Source organism: Xyrauchen texanus, chromosome 4 (genome assembly GCF_025860055.1).
Source record: "Xyrauchen texanus isolate HMW12.3.18 chromosome 4, RBS_HiC_50CHRs, whole genome shotgun sequence".
Lineage (NCBI taxonomy): Eukaryota > Metazoa > Chordata > Actinopteri > Cypriniformes > Catostomidae > Xyrauchen > Xyrauchen texanus.
The window spans coordinates 50,854,988-50,877,106 of record NC_068279.1 but is presented as its reverse complement, the minus strand read 5'-3'; the positions used below and the strand labels follow the sequence as shown (position 1 = coordinate 50,877,106).

General features: G+C 35.9%; 1 protein-coding gene across 1 annotated transcript; it reads left to right on the top strand.

Moving 5' to 3' along the window:
- Positions 1 to 1,809: 1,809 nt before the first annotated feature.
- Positions 1,810 to 19,081, top strand: LOC127640248 (polymerase delta-interacting protein 2-like). Its single transcript, XM_052122706.1, has 11 exons — positions 1,810 to 1,991; positions 3,414 to 3,495; positions 4,908 to 5,005; positions 5,217 to 5,316; positions 5,579 to 5,654; positions 5,772 to 5,879; positions 5,978 to 6,114; positions 9,154 to 9,180; positions 9,886 to 10,011; positions 13,727 to 13,806; positions 16,717 to 19,081. The coding sequence occupies exons 1-11, from the start codon at positions 1,810 to 1,812 to the stop codon at positions 16,844 to 16,846; spliced, it is 1,146 nt and encodes a 381-aa protein (XP_051978666.1). The 3' UTR covers positions 16,847 to 19,081.
- The last annotated feature ends 3,038 nt before the right edge of the window (positions 19,082 to 22,119 follow it).

Here is a 22,119-nt window from a genome sequence, read left to right as displayed (position 1 = left end):
TTGAATTACATTTTTGAATACAGTTGTACCTCAAAAATGGCTATTTTCCTGTTTTATCATTAAACAGTAAAACAATTTATTTTGGTGTAACATTAGTTTACTCCAATATGAACATCTAAGTCAGTCAGTTGCTGGTTAGCATATGTGGACTAGCACACCCCATGCAGACCATTTATAATAGGGTTCAAAACAGTGCTACTATGAATGCAAACTTTAATACAGTGAAAAAGACACTCTATTAGCATAACATATATATATATATATATATATATATATATATATATTTCCAACATTCTTTTGAATGTCCATGTACTAAAATTAAATATTTGATGCCATGAGTGTACCTTAATTTACTATTACTATTATTTTGAATGGCTATGGAAAATGAAGCAATGTGATAACAATTTTACCTGGTCACAAAAAGTAGTGAACTTTCACCTTTTACTGACCCTTTATGCATCGCAGTGATAATGTGTGCTTCTAAATAACTTGCATCTTTATTAGCAACTGACACATAAGTGCCAGTCATACATTATGCTTCCCACGGATCTCGACCTGGACGAAAGCATGGGCATTATTTGTGCAAATCTTCAGTAATTTGCACTTTCGTTTGGGCATTGTTTCCACTCAGCTGTCATTTGCTGCTAATGTCAGTGTCAAGCAACTGTTTGATGCCGAACACAACAGCGCTTCGCAAGATCACGGAGAGATTGACAGGCAGGAATTTGGCCAATAGTTGCTGCCAGCCTCTTATAATCGTCCAATTGGTGTGCGAGAAGGCGTGACTTACAAAGAGAGGTTAAAGCAATGCAAATATCCGTGCGCGCATCCACAATGAAGTATTAGACCAGATGCACATCATAATGCAACTAAAGCCGAATCCCGTAAATGTTCGCAAATTTAGAAGTCCCGGCCGGACACTTTTTAAGGTCCGAAAAAAAGGACATGTCTGGGAAAAAGACAAGAGGACGTATGGTCACCCTATATTTGGACGTCCTTGACCAGCCCACAAGTTTAAAAACATTAAGCTAAACATGTAGGTAACATCAGTAAATCCTCACCATTACACTTATTTTCAATAAAGTCCAAAAGTTTGCGTTGCTTTTTTTTCTTGACGTTTCATTTTTCCTCTGGAGTGACACAAGCTGCCTGTCTCTAGGCGGAGGGTGTCACGCCACGTGAGCTTCAAACAAAATATAGCAATATTATTGCGAGTATCCTACGTTCTTCAAAGACCTGCGTCATGAAGATTATTGGATATTCATACAGTAATATTTTTGTTGTTCTTGATGAGCTGCACCTAAACGTATGTTGCATACATTTAAAATTACATTAGGGGCTACAGTCAAAACATTCGTATGGAGTCCATGGCTTGACGGGTCAGAGCTGTTTTGGCAGAACGAGGGGGACACACGATATTAGGCAGGTGGTATTACTGTTGTGGCTGATCGGTGTATGTTTTCAAGCAGCAGCCTTTTTTCTCCAGGAGGTCTCCTATGCAGCAGGTACAGGCTCAACCCTGAGTAACCAACCAGTCAAGATCAACAGGGTGACAGACTGCTGATATTAAAACAAATTTCTATTAAATACTGATATAAAAAAAAGAAGAAAAAAAAGATCTAACTTTTTCTAACCGGCCACAAATTATCACCAGGGAACCAATGTAATGATATATTTATAGTTCATTCAAAAGAGCAGATGTGATTAAATGGCTACATGAAAAAGTGTCATTACAGCACAAGATGGCAGTACAGCCAACTTTAACTTGCATTGCTTCAACATGCGCACTCGCCACTTTTATAAATAAAAATGGCAGCCTGCGTCCTAAGACAGGGGTTATTTTGCACCTTTAGTAAATACAGTCAGGCGCACACTTTACGGACATTAACTGTAAATTTTAATAGTGGACATTGTGCTAACAGATGTCGCTTGCAGTGTCTTAGATGTGGTCTTCTCAATACTCCTCAACAGAGACGGTCCATGTCCTCCCGGTATGAACATGCTGTGGTTCTTTTTAGCCTATCAAGCTATCGAGGCTGTCCTCCAAGAGCGGCAGATTAACATAAAGAGCTAAAAGAAGATTAATTCATCATATTCACGTGATTTGTTTACTGTAGGCTATATGCAAGTAAAATATGTTAGCTATATATGAATCTGGACTAGAATATTACATGTCATTGTAACAAGCCAGTTAGTCTTTGCTTTTCAAGTCAATTAGACGTGGCCATAGAGATGTGTTACACCACCTCATGGCTGGAAGTCTATAAAAAATTTTTTTTTTCTTTGTAGCAAATTGAATAGTGTTTCTGATTGCCGGAAGTGTTAGTGAAAATTGAGTGCCCAGCATCCAACATATTTTTAACAACTATGTAGGACGGGACTGCATTTTATCAGTTGGGAATTTAATAAATCTGGTAAAGTGGTCTCGACCTCGCAGGTGGTTGGAGGGGAGGATTGATAAATAAAAGACATGATGACGTCAGGCGAAAATATAAGTGTGTGGAATGTGGAATAATTATCTCCCATGTTTAGTGTGATTAAAATCTAAAATAATATTTAAAACAAATTAAAGGAATAGTCCCGGTTTAAAACAAGTTAAGTTCAGTCATCAGCATTTAGATCAAGTCAAGATCAAGATCATGTGGCATAATGTTGATTACCACAAAAAATAGCTTCAACTCGTCCCTCATCTAAAAATAAAATAAAAATAAAAAGTTTCAGTGAGGCACATACAATGGAAGTGAATGGGGTACATTTTTGGAGGGTTTACTGGCAGAAATGTGAAGATTATAATTTTATAAGTGCTCTTACATTAATTCTTCTGTTAAAACAGTTTTGTTATTTTAACATTAAAGTTGTTTAAATCGTAATTTTTACAGTCATTTATGGTTTGTCGACATTACATTGTCATGGCAACAAAGTTATATAATTGGCTGGCAACTTTACACAGAAGAGATTAGTAAGTGATTTTATCACAATAAAATCATGTTAACACATATTGATTTACATCTTGTGGCTCTTTTTTTTTAATCAGTGTGTGTTTTAATGTTTATGAATTGGCCCCCATTCACTTCCATTGTAAGTGCTTCACTGTAACCCAGATTTTTGCTCTTTTAAAGAAAGGGAGAGGCAAGTCAAAATAAACATTTGTGGTAATTAATATTATGCCTCAAATGCTGTTGATTGAGGTTAACTTGTATTGAACCGGAATATTCCTTTAATGTGATTTTATGCCTTTTTTTTTGCTTTTGCTTTGCTGTCCTTACAATCTAACTGGAGATGCTAAGTGTTTATTCTAAGTGCGATATATCAATAATAATTATAATATGATTTATGATTAGTGTTTGCCTTTCTCTCTTCTACATGTATTTGACATGTTTGTCCTTTTTGTGTACTTTACTTATTTTGATCAGTAACAGGCCTGAGGGCAAGGTGCTGGAAACAGTTGGAGTATTTGAAGCACCAAAACACCATGGCAAATATGAGACTGGGCAGGTGAGGAGTATGTTACCCCAAACACACCCTTTTCATTTAAAGTGAAAAGATGTAAACAATGTGTAACAGCACTTGGGTGATTTTAAAATGGACCATATTACACTAAATTGAAGATGTAAAACTAAGAAATAAGGATTAAAATGTTTCAATGAAACAATGTATAGTTACAATATGGGGTCCCCTAGGTTTCTTCTGATTTGAATGACAATTGTATTTTCCAAAATTAATAAGATGTATCTATATCAACTGCTTTAGATTAAACAACTCTATAAAATAGTATCAATGTATTTAAAGCACAGTTTTATATACACACTCTTGGAGAACAGGTCCTTGTTGCTGACCCTTGAAGGGATAATTCACCCAAAAATGAAAATTCTCTCATCATTTACTCACCCTCAAGCCATGACAGATGTGTGACTTTCTTTCTCTGCTTAACACAAAGACTTTTAGGAAAATATCTCAGCTCTGTTGGTCCATTCAATGAAAGTGAATGGTGGCCAGAACTTTGAATCTCCAAAAAGGACATAAAGGCAGTATAAAAGTAATCCATAAGACTCCCGTAGTTAAATCCATGACTTTTGAAGTGATGTAATAGGCGTGCGTGAGAAACAGATCAATATTTAAGTCCTTTTTTTTTACTATAAACTCTATACCTACTATACCTCCCTGCCCAGAAGGTGGCGATATGCATGAAGAATGTGAATCGCCAAAAACAGAAGAACAATGTGAAATTGGAGATTACTAATTAAAAATGACTTAAATATTGGTCTGTTTCTCACCCACACAAATCATATTGCTTCTGAAGACATGGATTAAACCACTGGAGTTATATGGATTACATTTATGCTGCCTTTTTTAATATTTTTTGGACCTTCAAAGTTCTGACCATCATTTACTTGAATTGAAAGGACCTAAAGAGCTGAGATATTCTTTTAAAAATCTTTGTTTGTGTTCTGCAGAAGAAAGAAAGTTAAACACATCTGGGACATTTACTTTCACACTGCAAAATTCCATGGGCAAGTCATCTCAATGGAAATTCACACGATTGTGAACTTTGTCAGACGAAATGCTATCTGTAAACTACAGAAAGTAAAATTTCCTCTTGAGGTAAAAGTCGTGAAAAAACATGATTCACAACAGAAGTTCCTGAAGTAGATGGTTTGGATGTCATTTGATTCACTCACGTATCTTGCATTACATTAAATGAGTACAAATACTTAATATACGTCAATCACAGATTGCAAATGCATGCGCATTTAATAACGGAAAATTGGGATCAATAACAGAGTCTGTGCTCATTAATAAGAAGCGCACACAGGGAATGATACTGAAGAGCTTAAAGAGATTTTAATTCTTTATTTAAGTTTTTATTTAATTTTAATTATTACATTTTGCATTTATGTTTGTCTCAGTTATTCTTGCACAGTGTCTTTGGCTACAGAGGTATAGTTCTTTTCCCCTGGCATGCTCGACTCTATGACAGAGATGTCAACCCCCCAGCTGCAGAAATGTGAGTTCATTTCCTGTTTACACATCTCTGCTAATGCTGATTTAGAAACTGGATGGTGCAGAACCTACTCATATTCTAAATAAAACTTTTCAGCTTTTTTTTTTGTCAGGGAAAGATCAATGAAAATAATGTGTATGTCCAAACTAAGATATGCAGTACAGTATGAATGCAGAAATACACTTTTGACAGATATCTTTCTTCTCCCTTGCAGTAAATCTGAGCCTACAGGAGCTCAAGGGTCAAAGGAGGTGAAAGGCAAAACCCACACTTACTATCAGGTCCTCATAGACACCAGAGACTGTCCACATATTGTAAGTACATGCATGAACAGTCTATTCTTGGCCCTGACTTCAGAAGACTTGGAATATAGTGCACAAGTTGTATGGACTACTTTTATGCTACATTTATTGTGCTTTTTTGTTCCTGTCAATGTATGCCATTGTATGTAGCCTAAAAGAGCAGCTCAGAGATTCTTCAAAATGTTCTTTTGTGTTCTAAGGTAAAAGGAAAGTTAACATGAAAGTTGCTTTTTGAAAGAGAACATGAAAGTATTCAAATTTAGTTTTTTGGCAGTCTCAGAGATCACAAACAGAGGCTGTCACATTTCTGGCCAACCATGATGAAAGCAGGGCCCTCTATGCTATTCCAGGTAAAAAAAAAAAATTTGAATGTTCTTCTGTGTTTCTTTCTGGGCCAGAATGATTAATTTATAAGTATATGGATCAATCAAAAATGGTCATTTATTCTTAGCTGAATGGTTTTGCAGGTCTGGACTATGTGAGCCATGAAGACATTTTACCCTATAACTCAACAGACCAGGTGCCCATTCAACACGAACTTTTTGAGAGATTCCTCATGTTCAACCCATCCAAAGGTATGAGTCTTTTTTTAAGTTATCTCCCTGAAACAAACATTCTGTTTTTCTGCAGTATGACCAATTAGTTTGTGTAATCTTGCATAATCTGTCCTCAGTGCCACCATTTATATCCAGAGACACACTTCATGCATGGCAGGAAAAAAACCACCCATGGCTGGAGCTGTCTGATGTTCACCGCGAGACCACGGAAAGCATTCGAGTCACAGTCATCCCATTTTACATGGGTATGCGGGTATGTGACTAAGCGATTCATTATCAGGACTATTTTTTGTGGACTGCAGAATCATGTACGCTGTAAAAAAAAAAAGTTTGCTTTTTAAAAAAGTGCTTTTGTAAAAACCTGTTAATTTTGTGCCATGTACTAAGGTTATTATAGTTTTTCATTTTCAAATCAGTTTTTATTTTATATTGTTTACAAATTTTTAATATATTTTAGTTTTAGTTTCATGAATGATTTAGTTTTATTTTTTAACACATTTATTTTTCATTTTTATATATTTTGGTTTCAGTTTTAGTAATTATAGTTTTGAGAGTAAACGGAACACTTCCAGAGTGCAGACCAAAGCAATACATTTCAATTTAAACTTGGCAAACTTACACAATACACTTAAAGCCAAACAAAACAGTTGAATATTTGCACAGTTTTCTTAGCCATGGTATACTTGTGCATAATAACAATAACATAATGGTTTGAAATTCAAAAAAGTCCCAAAGAACCAAACAAAAGCAAATCAAAAGTATAAAAGTTAATGTATGAAAATTTCAAATCAACTCAAATTCATGTTAAACATGAAATCTGATGCTCACTGTACCGACGGCAGGCGCTCCGTTACCTTGATTATATATGTTTACATTTACTGCATACAAAATGATGCGTCTCGTATAATCTTGAAATCCGTGGTTGTATACAACAGTATAGTATGTTATCCATTCAACCACAAAGCCAGAAGCCGCTGCAGCGCAGAAATTATCCAAATATGAAGAAAAAAGTTTATCACATCAGAGACCAAATGAAAAGGCTTCCTCATTCGTATATTAACTGTGTAAATCAAAATAATTATGTTTAGTCTGATGAAAGATGTCATGAATATATAGATGACTACGAAAATGTATGGTTTGTTAGAATTTTACATGTGATCGCTGGTATATGTTTAGGTTTATTGAACTGTTCTGGATCAGGCACTGAACTCAAATTCTAGAAATATTATGCTTTCTGCTTCATTCTATGAATAAAATCCACATGAAATCAATAAAAGAATCTGTTAAAACACTCGATGATGATTTAAAGTAAGATATTTGCATTAAATTATTGGAAAGGAAAGGAGGCGGCGAGAACCGGCTTGATAATATAAATGATATTTTAATAATAAACATAACCAAAAGACAAATACACACACACAGATGTCAGGCAGCTGCCCGTAACTTACACTGTGTCGCACTGCTTCTCCAGTCACCTTAATCCCTCTTGAGCTTCATCAGATTAATTAGGGCCCGGGTGTGCGGAATCATGACCCGGCTCCGCCCTCTGCCTTGCCACATTCCTCCCTTGTTCACTCAGGCCGGGGAGCCCCCGCCATGACAAAGGTTTTAATGTTTACATGGGCTAACGCGCTAGTGCCTTTGCCATAGTATTGCACCTGTTACCCCAGTATACCACCCTTTGCCATAGTAGGACCTGAAAATATTTGTAGATGAAATTACTCTATCACAGCGCAGGAAAACGTGCTTCCATTTTCTTTCGAGCTGCAGATTTCAATGGTGGAAATAGGCAGCGCTGCAGTTTTAATAATCTTTTAAGCTTTATAGAATGTAATGTTAATAAAAGTTATTATAAAGTAATATCTATGTTTACAGTGGGTTCTTTTCTGAATTATCGGCAAAACAAGTTTAAACTTGGTTCAATTTGCCTGTGTGATTATGTTGGGCATGTAACAGTTTGATGAACACACATCCTCGTATTTAACACTCATCTAAAGCCTAAGAATTTTTGTACTTGGAAATGAAAACTACCATCAGACATGCAATGTGTCTTAACTATTATTAACCCACATACAATATATATTTTACTTCAATATGATCCTATTCCATATCAAAACGTAATTTATTATTTACTGTGTTCAAAATAAATGCAAAGACATAATTTTCACTGTATGACATTATTTTTATTAATTTATCCTTTCACAAACAGTAGTCCATGCACTGCTGTGGCGGAGACAGGATCTGTTCCTCCTGTTACATCTGGTCATATAAGATCATCGTTGGATCATATTTGACCTCATATCTGTCACAGCGACAGCACTTTGGAAATTAAAAACAGCTGTTTGCGATAGGAGTTTGCATGATTTCTTTGATAAAAATTTAATAAAAAACAGCTGCTGTGTGTCAGTTTTCTAATAGAGCAGACATGATGTAAAATCCTGACTTTTTCCTGATGCAACAATCAGGTGGAAATTTGAAGAAGAGCTAATCTCAGAAGAACTTGGACAGTTTCAGCACAATTTGTGCGAAGCACCCTTAGACAGCAGCTTTTTTCTGGGCTACCCAAAGAACCCGGAAGTGTTTGTTTGTAAACAGTAACTTAATCTAAAGAAGATTGTGATTTTTTTTTTTTTTTTTTTATACTTGTTTTTAAAGAAAAACTACCAGCCATAATTCATGTCTGAGATGTCTTCATATATCAGTCTTTCAGTATCAGCTAACATCATGTGCATTACATGCCACAACACCATCTGCAGGTGTTCACCTAAACAGCCCAATATATGTATGTTTATGACTCTGTGGCTCTGCAGAAGATTAATATCTCAAACACACACAGATCAGATTTTTCCACCTTGTGATGAGAGCTATTTGATTACGAAAACGATTATTTATTTTTGAGAATTTGTATAATTTGTTTTTATTTTATAATTTTTTAATAACTGCTGTTAGTATAGTTTTAAATTTATTTTGAAATATTTATTTTATTTCAGTTTGGGAAAATGTTTTTAATCAATAATGTTCGTTTCAGTTTTAGTTTACGAAGATAAACTTGCTTTTTTTTTTCGATTTAATGGGACATTTCATGCAGTTTTTCCACACTAGAATTAAAATTTTTGCAATCATTCTGAATCGTTTTGGCATGTATTATGCAGTAAAATGTTCAGTCTAAGCTTTTGAAATGTCATATAAACTTCAAGACCTCAAACAAAGAATTTAAAGTTAATGACACTTTTTAGCTGATGGCATACAGTTATTTATTCACATTCTTCCCCTTTTTTTTTTTTTTTTTCAGGAAGCACAGAATTCTCATGTTTACTGGGTAAGTGACTAAACTCAGATGCTACTGTTATATCTGCATACTGTTACACCTTCCGAGTCAATTTGAGATGTGAATGCAAATTTGATGGTTTAGGCACAGTTGTGAATGGAATTCGTGTTTATCAAACATGCAAAATGTTATGATTCAAACACTGGCTTTCATTTTCCCATTAAAAAATACTGTACAGGTTGTTATTTGGATCCATATCATCTACTGATATCCTTTTTCTTTTGTTAAATATGAATGTATGTAGTTTCCTAAAGCTTTCAGCATTCTTCCACCCATAATGTTTAAGAGTGAGTGTATGACATTGTTAAATGACCTCGCCCTTATGCCATCCCAGAGAGATAGATGCTTAATCAAGCTTAAAATGATAAATGCCAAGGAGACAGGTGACAAGATTTGTTGTTTAAAAGGAGTTACATTTTGATCTGTTCTCACTCAAAACCAGCTGGATCGATTCAAAAGGCTGATTAAACCACTGGAGTTGTATGGTTGTATTACTTTTATGCTGCTTTTATTTGGACCTTCAAAGTTCTAACATTCACTTGCTTTGTGAGGACGAACAGAGCTGATTTATTCTTCTAAAAATCTTTGTTTGTGTTCTGCAGTTTATATACATCTGGGATGGCATGAGGGTGAGGAAATTATGAGACTTTTCCATTTTGGGTGAACTATCCCTTTAATTTGTTTTTTATATGTCAGTGGCGGTACTGTATTCGTCTGGAGAATCTGGGGAATGAGGTGGTGCAGCTGAGAGAAAGACACTGGAGGATCTTCAGTTTGTCTGGCACTTTAGAGACCGTCAGGGGCAGAGGAGTCGTAGGACGGGTCAGTGACACGCACACAAACACACAAATTAAATCAATCACATGTTAACATTCTTCAGTAAATGGTTCTAATGGGGCTTTTCCACTGCACGGTACGACTCGACTCAACTTGACTCTGCTTGCTTTTTTGGGGTTTTCCACTGTGGATAGGACCTTTTTAGTACCACCTCGGTCGAGGTTCCAAGCGAGCTGAGCCGATACTAAATGTGACTTCAAAATCCTGCAGATCACTGATTGGTCAGGGAGAATCGTCACTACCAGCGTCACCGAATTTCCAACATGCGACATCAACCCGCTAGTTTTAAAGTTAGAAACAGCGATAACAGTATGATTTGTTCACGTGACTTTCGAATTGTGAAAAAAGAAATGGCTGTGCGCAAAACCCCGCCTTGGTCAATAAATGAGGTGCAGACGGTCCACTCGTTAGCGATGAGCGAAACGATAAAGTCTTTCAAGAAGTCTATCAGCTGTTGGCTGCACACGGCTACCACCGGACCTACCAACAGTGAAGGAAAAGTTAAAAAAAAACTTAAAAGGGACTACAGAACTATCAAGGAAAGTGGAAGTTGATCAACGATGGAGGATGGTATGTTTGTTATGTTGTGTAACTCTATATTTTGCTTGAAAGCTTCACTTTATTTAGTTGACCAGCTACTGGAAGCTTGTTTCTAAAACAACCAGGCCAATTCAACTTATGTTACACTTGTGTAAAATCACCATGCAGCAACTGCTTTATGTAGCACAATGAGCTAGTAGCTAACAGCTAGCGGTTGTGTTATTGTTTTGGTCAGTTTGTGTCGTGTTTAAGATGATGTCACGGCCGTAGAGGTGGTGCAACTATGATGATCAGCCTATAATCCCACTAGGGTTCCAACGGTATGAGATTTTCACGGTATGCTAACAGTCTCAGAAAATATCACGGTTTCACGGTATATGGTATTACACAATTACTATTATCAGTGAAAACAGAAGGGTTATTTTATTTATCTATTTATTTTTGAACAAACACTTTATTATAATTGAAACTTGAAACCATTAATTTTATTGAAGTATGTGTAAAAAAAAAAAAAAAAGTCTCCCTTTTGAAAATATAATAAATAGAAAAAATAAGAAAGCTAACAGAATTATAATAAACAGAATTATAAACATGATAAAATAGCATGTAGCTATAACATGTTATGTAACTAAAGCATGTTAGTTTACATGTTAGCATAGCATGTTAAATTAACTACTAAATGAAAAATAACATCAGCTGTGTGAGCTTTTAAAGTAATGTCCTATGATTATTAACAGTTAACATGTACTGTAGATCCGTGATGGCACAGTCAGACAGCTCCTGTCTGTACCTTTAGCTCAGTGCTTATCAACTGGTTTTGCTTCAGGAAACATTGGAAATCAAAAAAGTGTCGACCTGCCATAGAATAATCATAGCCTGTATTTAATGTATCCTGGGTTGCATTTCCTTTTATGTTGTATAGTTTTGTTCCTGGTTTTCCAGTACAAGGACATGCATCAAGTGACATTATTTTGGTTGTTGATGTCAAAATCTACAGGAAGTTTTCTCTCCCCCTTTTAAAAATTTAAGAACATATTTACTTATATGACACCCATTATTATCCCTTTTTTTACCTATTATTACATATTTATACACATATTACAGGGAAGGAAAGGCTCCTCATTACCATGGTTAGGTCAGTGTGCTAGTCTTAAATAATAATAATAAATGAATGCGTTTATGAAAAATAAATACTAGCTGAAACACATCTGGAAACTTTAACTACAACTGCCACTGTTGATATAAAATGAGGTCTAATAGATTCTACCTTTTATTTCATATGAAACTATAACATTTTGTCAAAATATAACAAATTTGTAAAGGTGATGGTGTGTAATTATTATTTTTTTTTTTGGCGCATAGCATAGTGTTGCTCTTTTCCTCCTCAGTGCTGTTTGGCATGTCAGGGCTGCTACTGTTTGAGAGGTTTGAATTGACAATCTCTGTAAAACTCTAAACTAGAAAAGTCTCACTAGAATTGAAATTGGTCACAGTTTTGATGTCTGCGCTCCGCAATATCGAGGGAAGCCCAGTTGTTGAACGCGCGCGCCAGAGAGAAGAGCAGATCATTAGCGCAAGCTTGTTACACTCGCAAAAGTGCAGATGAGAAGTCTTTAGCTGTTTGCGAGGTTATCAATAAATCAAGAAGTTACCATGGCATGTGCATGGTATGATAACCATCAATTTTCAAAACGTGGTATACCGTGAAACCCTAAATCCCACCCACGTTGAGGTGGCACTAAATTGCAATGGAAATGCAAGCTCAGAAAAGTAAAGCGAGTAGAGTTGTGGCGAGTCAAACCGTAAAGTGCAGTGGAAAATTGGAAAAGACATGAACCAAATTGACCAGCTCTTAAAGAACAACAATTTTTTTATTTTTTATTTTATGAGGGAATGAATAACTGTATGTATTCCATAAAGTATTGCAATGACATGATTGTACTATCATTTAGATTCAATGTAAAACTATACATTTTTAGTCATTGATTGTTTATTGCAAAATATTCTGATCTATACAAATATGTATATAGTTTGAGACTGTATGCAGAACGACTTGATTACGTCATCTGCAATACTTTATTAGAGTGGGTGATCACTGCTAAGTTCTCCAATGATTTCCATCTCCAGAAACAGCAACTTCACTGATTGGTAGATTTCTCTTTAGGATTATGGGTAGTGTAGTTCTTCACTAGGGATGGGCATTCATCAATAATTTGGTATTCAAATATTTAAGCTCATAAAAAACGAATACTCGAATAATCTATTATTTAAATGAAGGTAATTAATGAGAGATATTGTAAAATATATTTATTTAGTCATAAATGATGCTTCGCCATTTAACAAGCTTATAATTATTTCCAAAACAAGCTTATATTATGTGTTGTTTTTTGTTGAAAACATTTAAATAATCAATGCGTGAAAACAAAAAAGTACAGAATGAAAGCATTTAAGCTCACGCAAAGCGAAGAAAAAAAACCCGCTAAAGTAGACTGACGCAGGTAATGTACAGGTAATGCACATAAACACTCGACATATAATAGTTGTTTAAATTATGTGTCAAGTCATGTTTTTGTTGAGGAAAAACAAGCATATTCACGTGCTCAGTAAACTATACTCATTTATACACACCAGTTTAAATGATGGAATGTCCCTCCGCTAGCAAAGTCTTTCTCGGATGCCATATTTGTTGTTTACAGAAGTGTTGCAGGGATTACGTTGCTAAGGGGAAGCTGCTTTCTGACGAGCTGCACATATATGGGAGAAAAGTGTACACCGCTTATACAGTACATTTAAACAGGAACCCAGCTTTCCCGCACTGAATTGTGGCTTCTATAGAAGCATATATCATCACTTTATCTCTGAGATCATTGTATGCTTTTTATAAACTACTGTTTATTCGTTACTGTTCAAAATTCTTTTTGGAGAAAAGACTACTTATTGACCCCTACTTTTACACTCTTAATTTGAAAAACCTGTAATGGCAGTGTGAAAGAAAATCCACAACATTAACAGAAATATTGATACTGTTAATTTGACTGGGTTTTGTATATTCAGGTTTTTTTTTTTATTGTTTTTAAAAGGAGTTCTGAATTAAATTAGCCACAGACAACAGTATTCATTGGTTATAATGAATTGTGTCTTTTGTTTGCATGTGTGACAGGAGCCAGTGTTATCTAAAGAACAGCCAGCGTTCCAGTATAGTAGTCATGTCTCTTTGCAGGCCCCTAGTGGACATATGTGGTGAGTTCAAACATGCACACACAGTACATACAATTATCAAAAACGGATTCATGGGTGTCACTTGGCTGATTTGGCAGTAGAGCACTGATAATTGTATGCTGGTTTTGGTTGTTTCTGTGTGTGTGCTTTAGACAATTATAATTTTTTTTTCAGTCTGCATGTCGCTGTGTCTAGCTTTTTGGCCCTTAAATGTGTTCAGTCTAAACAGCTCCTAAAAAAATGTGTTTTGAAACCGCTATCCATCTAATATCCTTTTTGAATGGCCACTATTGCCATTGCTGCGGTGAGGTGTAAATGTCAACCTGAGCCGTAACTGCCACTTCACAACCGAGTTCAACCAAATATAAGATGAAACAATATAGCACGGTGTTGTTTGGTTTTCATGTGGTTTCTTTTACGCCCTTTTGTGGACTTGGACTTTTAATGTCAAAGTTAAAATTTGATGATCTCTGATGTCTTGTATCGATTAAAAATTATAATATATAACTTTGGTAATACTTGGTATTATTCAAGTGAAAATGTCTAATTTCATTTCTCAGCTCTATTGACAGCCCTACTTGGGAGTGTTTTCTTCACATTCAGTGTTTTCAAAGCTGATGCTAGTTTTCCCTCAGAGACCGTGGACACAAACATCTGATGGCCAAACGTCACTGCAGTGTTTGCAGAGGCACTAAACCTACAAATAAATGGGCTAGAATAAAAAATAAATCATATCTAAAATATTATATAAAAGATACAGATGCAAACAGAGGAATTTACTGTTTTTGCACCCATATTTTAATATGTGGGGCATTTATGTCACTTTTGATGGCATTTTCCCCCAGCACTGTTTAATTTCGGAGCCTGCTGTGCATATGCCAATATGTTAGTGATTGTCCATAGCATGGGCCTGCAGTGAACCTACACTGTAGGCTACGCATATCTATGGCGGTTATGGCTCAGCCTACACCAAAGCCTGAAGTGCATCCCTTATAAAATATAACCATTTGTGCGTCAACACATACCGACTAAGACTGGTCTACTTTGTAACCAGAGACTGGTTACTGATATGAGGTAGCATAGCATTTTCTCTAATATTATTGTAAGATCTATGCATCATGTTCACTGATGAGTGATCTTGTTGCATTATATCTTTTTTTCTGAGCATTTGCTTTTCATTTTTATATCATATTTCCAGCATGATCTCATACAGTTTACATGATGAGCATGACAACATTTTTGCAACAAAACATGTATTACACGTTTGGCTCCAGGTTTCCAGTGAAATGTCCAGCTGGGGGCACAAAAGCGAGTAAAAAGGTGTCATATTCAGACAAGGTTTAAAGGTGAATTTTAGATGTTTGTAAAACATACCTCCCTAACTTAAAACAATTGCCTGAACCTAACCAAAAGTGTTTTAAAATATAAATGAGACATTAATAAAGACATTCTTACCAAATCAACATATAAACCTAACCATTAGTGTTATAAAATATATATGAGATTGTAAAAAAAGACATCCTTACCTTATTACATTACATTTATGCATTTGGCAGATGCTTTTATGCAAAGCGACTTACAGAGCCCTTATTTCAGGGACAATCCCCCCGGAGCAACCTGGAGTTAAGTGCCTTGTTCAAGGACACAATTGTGGTGGCCACGGGGATCGAACCAGCAACCTTCTGATTAACAGTTATGTGCTTTAGCCCACTACGACACCAACACTCACCTTATCAGTGCCTAAGCCAAAATATTTGTGTTTTAAAATGCAGAAGCAAAAGTACATTTTCTGAACCAACCTCATTTCATGCCACTTCTATGACTCCGTAATGTCACGTGTCAGGTTTAGTTCAAGGCTGGTCTTCAACTGCGGCCTTTCGACTTAAAGGACACTGTGAAATTTCAGCTCAAAATAACCTACAGATAATTTATTATACCATGTTGAAAATGCCAATTTTTGGGTGGGAATAAAAATTCTGTTTTTGTGTGTGCAAATTATGTTGGCCTTCAAATATAGCGATGTGCAAATGTTTTTGTGATGGTTCGGTTTAGCTTTATTGTTTGGGAAAAAGAAAATATAATTGGCCTGATATGAAATCAAGGGAAGTCAATGAGAGATCACTAATATAGTCAAACAAACCTGTATGTGCGTGTATACGTTTTCTGCATTGTGGATGTTTTATAGTCTCACCCCTTCATTTATATGTAGTTGTGTTCAGCATTGTGTCTGATTTATTGATTTTTATTGGACAAATAATAAAATAAAAATTAAAAAAAAATCAGTATTTTAGTATTTCCCATGTCCTATAGCGTGTCAATTTTGTGTCGCTTTTTTATGACCACTTAGAGATATAAATCAAGTCCAGATTATTTTATGTTTTCATATAGTAAGTGGAGGAAAAGTCTCCAAGTCTTGTAGCACTCGGATAAAGGATACCATTTTTATTAAAGAAACGAAATGAAAATGTGTAAAAAAAAATGACCCGAGGAGTGCATGATGTTTAATTTGATAATTTCAAGATATGCCACGATTTTTTTTTTATTATTATTTAAGCGACTCAAAAGCAAACATACAGTATATGCCTGATTAATTGACTCTTTGTATTGTAGGCAACATGTAATAAATATGTACCTAATACTACATACTTTGAACTATTTCTTGTAATGCTACAACATTTTAACAAATACATTTGAATCCTCGAATAGCATTCTCTTTGCTAATTTATGAAATGTGAAGTTATTTCATAAATTAAGACATTTTCTCTCAATATAATAGCATTTTTGCCATGTGTTCGCAAAACGGCCCAGACACACCAAACGCAGAACTATAAATGTAATCCACCACGTTGGGCGGAGCCTTCAGGATAGCCTCAACACATAAGTATATACCGGCATTTACAGTGCCTCTCCTTGTGTCTCTGACCCCTGCAGGGGCTCCTACCGGCTTGAGCGGTCCAATGGTACCTTCTTTGATGTGCGTATCCCTCCCTTCTCTCTTGAGAGCAAGAAAGACGATTCTCCCAACAACTTCCTGCCTGGCCCTTTTTCTTCCCTTGCTTAAGAGCTCAGTTCTGTCTAACCCCATTCTCTGCTCACCTTGCACATCAGCATCATGTTATCTCTGATCACCTCATTTTTAATTCCTCATCACACTTATGTTTCTAAAGTATTTAAGAGAAGGGCTGCTGATCTGTATTAATGACTGCTAGGAATGCGAATAGTGTTGGATAGATGAGGATATAATTCAGACATAGTATATTTTGTATGATCAGGGTCTTTTTTGGTCTTCACTTTCTCTCTCTCTACTCCAAATGTATGTTAAAGTTGTAGAACTCTGGACCCGCCAATTATAAACGTATGGTTTGTATTATTTTACTTATTTTATTGAAGAAGAAAATAAAAACACAGCATTAGTGTCAACACCTCTTCTAACAAGCATTTTTTCATCCCATCAAATACATTTATTCTCAGGAAAAGGTGGCATTTGTATCCAAACGCATATTTCTTTTTCTAACCATTTAAAAATATCATAGTATAGTTACACACGTCATCTTTGTGTCGAAAACTTTAATTTAATACATTAATTTAAGGAATAGTTTACCCAAAATGATAATTCTCTCATTTACTCATCCTTATGCTGTCTAAAACTCGTATGACTTTCTTTCTTCTGCGCAGCACAAACAAAGATATGCAATAATTGCAATAATGCAATAATTTTTCATCCAGTTCAAGTCAAAGCTTAAAGCTCCAAAATATATTTACAACTATAAATCTGCAGCCTCTTTGCTGCGTTCATGAGTGAAGCTCACTCCCTCGGATATAACTAATATGGCCAGGTCTGGACTGGGAAGAGAAATCGGCCCGGGAGCTCGGTTCTCCCGCTGGCCAGTCCGCCCCTGATCGGCCCCAAAGTGTGTTGGCCCACTGGGAAAATGCCCAGTATGCCAGATTGCCAGTCCAGCCCTGCATATGGCATAGCATGTGTTCAGCAAGCGTATGTGTAAAGCACGAGGATGTGTGAGTGAGCTTCACCCATGAACGTGTCAAAGAGACTGCAGATGTCAAGATATATAGTGGAAAAGGAGATTAATATGCTTCTGAAGACATGAACCACTCGAGTCATATGGATTATTTTTATGCTGCCTTTATGTGCTTTTTGGAGCTTGAATGTTTTGGTCCCCATTGTTGTGTGGGAAAATACACACCCTTCACATATCTTTGTTTGTGAACTCCAGCAGACATACAAGTTTGAAACTGCATAAGGGTGATTAAATGAGAGGAGACTTCTCATTTTTGGTTGAACTATACATTTAATTTAAATTCTCAGTTTTGAGATCAACATCATCTTATTTTATGTGATAATATTAATATAGACATAAAATTGCATCAGATTTTATTAATAAAAAATACTTTGTCCTAATTTATGTCCCTGCTTCCTACTGATGAAATTTGTGGGAAAAATCACTGGAAAATCAGCTAATTTGCATGTCCCAGTTCATCTTGTTGTAGAGAATTAAAAATGATTTTATTATGTAAGGGATTATTTTAATTTGTTATATTGCATTTTCTGAGGAAATAAATTATTTTCCTTTGTCTCACTTACTGTTTGACCCTGTAATGCTGTGACGTTGATGTGGGTTTAAGGTGGAAAATAGAATTTCTTAAGTTCAGCATTAAGCTTTTCAAATGAAATGGCCCATGTATGAAAAACAAAATCCTTAAGATTTAATTCACAAATGGCACAGTTTCCTGAGAATAACCCATATAAAGTCATCTTCTCCCTCCTGATTCCCTCCTCTGATTTGCTGCTATTATTTAAATGTCAAATTCAGTGCTGCTTTCTCTTTCAGGTTTCAATCACTGTCAACTTGCCATGTTAAAGAGCCATTTCGTCATTTATCCAAATCCAGTTATTAGAATGTTGGTTAAATGTTATTTTGTTTAATATTTTCTGATTGCCATGCACTTCTTTACAGTGCACTTTAAATGATAATAGATGCATATGCCTCACAGTAGTGTCCTCTGTTCTGTGCTGTAATACTGTAACAACCCATTTATCACTGTCCCAATGTAAAGTTGAGACAATTTATATAAAGTGTTTTTTTTTTGTTTGTTTTTTTCCCAGACAGGTTATGAGATTAAATGCAATTAACCTAAATTGTATAATTCAGCCTTTGTATATTCACTTGTGTGTGTGTGTGTGTGTGTGTGTGTGTGTGTGTGGTCTCTCTTATTGTGAAATCTGGAGCAGTGTGAAAGTGATTCAGCTTTGTGAGAAAGGATCTTCTGTTTAAAAAGCGCTATTTAAAGAAATAAACATTTTAACATAAATTGAGTCCCTGTAGTCACTGAAATTGACTCATCAAATTAATTATCAAGTAGACATTGTTTTTGAAGGAAATTGTATGCTACCTAGAACACTACTTGTTCATTTACACATTTTAAAGTATCACAATCTGGTTTTAATATTGATTTCATGTAACACATCTTCACCGAATAGTCAAATAGAAAAGATCTACTTTATTTTCAAAATGTATTACTTAAGAAAAAAGTTCAGTCCTTGCAGGAATTCTGCTATTAAACACAATTTAAAAAAAAAGTAAAAGTTCTGACTGATGGTTTCAGCAGAAGCATATACAGTACCATTGATTAACAACCTCCGAGCTTATGGTAGTATTGTCTTTTAAAGGTTTAGAAGTTATAGTTAAATTAATTCCTATGCAGAAAATGAATGGGATTTTTTTTTTATTTTATTTTGGAACCCGACTGTTGCACTCTATACATCTCAGATTCAGAGAAAATGGAGTGAGACCATTTTTTGTTATCCACATTTGGCATCAAAAAACTTCTCAATTTCAGTGTAGATTTATTTGTAATTTTTTTTAGGGTAGAAAACATCTGAAAAATGTGTTATGTTAAAAAAAATAAAACATTTATTTCCTCAGAATACATGGCTATCATTGAATGAGCTCTATTTTAGCTGGATTGCATGGAAGTAAGCATGTCCCGCCTTTCAAGTTTAATCCGGTTTTATTTTACTTTGGGTCTGAGACATTGGGAGATACTACCGAGCCCCCGAAGTGACTTGTGCAAAAAAAAAAAAATCTAAGAGACTTTCGCGTGCACACGAGATACTTGCGCGTGCGCACGAGATATTATGGCGTGCGCACGAGATACTTTCGCGTGCGCACGAGAAACTATCGCGTGCGCACGCGTTACAGTTTCCGGTGTGTGTATAGCTCTTTTCCGATTGCGTCATTGCCATCATTCATTTACTCATACTGAGAGCATGGATGAATTATATTGATTAATATAAATAATCAAATTTGTATCTGTAATTAGCTACAATAGCAAGTTCTGTGGTTGTCGATGAACTAATACATTTTCACATTCATTAGAATTTAAATTTCGTGTCCTGGTGTTTATTATTAATATAACAGATTCATTTATTCATGGATTTTGATTCCAGTGGTGGCTGCATAGGATTGTTTCCAATTTCCAATAACTCCAGAGCATTGTAAAGTCCAAAAGTCAACATGTTTTGAAAAAAGATAGATGTAATAATTTCCAAAATTCACAACATGTTTTTATCTAACGAAATATTCCGCCTCAATCCATGTTTGTTGGCGTTTAGACTTTCAAAACCCTTTTCACTGTGGTGGAAAAAACTTGCTGTACACAAAGCGAGGCACGCACCTTCCGGGGCAGTCTAGCAGCTAATATATAATATACAGTCACCTAAAGGATTATTAGGAACACCTGTTCAATTTCTCATTAATGCAATTATCTAAACAACCAATCACATGGCAGTTGCTTAAATGCATTTAGGGGTGTGGTCCTGGTCAAGACAATCTCCTGAACTCCAAACTGAATGTCCGAATGGGAAAGAAAGGTGATTTAAGCAATTTTGAGCGTGGCATGGTTGTTGGTGCCAGACGGGCCGGTCTGAGTATTTCACAATCTGCTCAGTTACTGGGATTTTCACGCACAACCATTTCTAGGGTTTACAAAGAATGATGTGAAAAGGGAAAAACATCCAGTATGCGGCAGTCCTGTGGGCGAAAATGCCTTGTTGATGCTTTTGGTCAGAGGAGAATGGACCGACTGATTCAAGCTGATAGAAGAGCAACTTTGCCTGAAATAATCACTCGTTACAACCGAGGTATGCAGCAAAGCATTTGTGAAGCCACAACACGCACAACCTTGAGGCAGATGGGCTACAACAGCAGAAGACCCCACCGGGTACCACTCATCTCCACTACAAATAGGAAAAAGAGGCTACAATTTGCAAGAGCTCACCAAAATTGGACAGTTGAAGACTGGAAAAATGTTGCCTGGTCTGATGAGTCTCGATTTCTGTTGAAACATTCAGATGGTAGAGTCAGAATTTGGCGTAAACAGAATGAGAACACTGATCCATCATGCCTTGTTACCACTGTGCAGGCTGGTGGTGGTGGTGTAATGGTGTGGGGGATGTTTTCTTGGCACACTTTAGGCCCCTTAGTGCCAATTGGGCATCGTTTAAATGCCATGGCCTACCTGAGCATTGTTTCTGATGTCCATGTCCATCCCTTTATGGCAACCACGTACCCATCATGTGATGGCTACTTCCAGCAGGATAATGCACCATGTCACAAAGCTTGAATCATTTCAAATTGGTTTCTTGAACATGACAATGAGTTCACTGTACTAAAATGGCCCCCACAGTCACCAGATCTCAACCCAATAGAGCATCTTTGGGATGTGGTGGAACGGGAGCTTCGTGCCCTGGATGTGCATCCCACAAATCTCCATCAACTGCAAGATGCTATCCTATCAATATGGGCCAACATTTCTAAAGAATGCTTTCAGCACCTTGTTGAATCAATGCCATGTAGAATTAAGGCAGTTCTGAAGGCGAAAGGGGGTCAAACACAGTATTAGTATGGTGTTCCTAATAATCCTTTAGGTGAGTGTATATAGGCCTATGTATTTATATAGTCTAGCACTATTATATATTACAAAAAAAGATCAAATTATGTAGGACTATCTGCGTTCGCTTGGCGCTCCATTTAATCCATATTATTCTATTTTATTCAATACATTTTTAGGGTGATGACGCCATAAAATATGACGACAGACATTAGAAGCTTCATTCTAAAACCTCAATAGAAGTTTCGAATGTAAATATGACATGACATTTTGGTACAGTCTAGTATGAACGGTCAGAATGACCACTATGGCCATTCTAGTAGTTATAGAATTCCGGTTCTAATTTTAAATGCAAGTACAAGTCTATTGCTTGATTAGTGTCCTTTGGAAGATCAAAGCGTGTCTCAGCCATGACAGTATTAC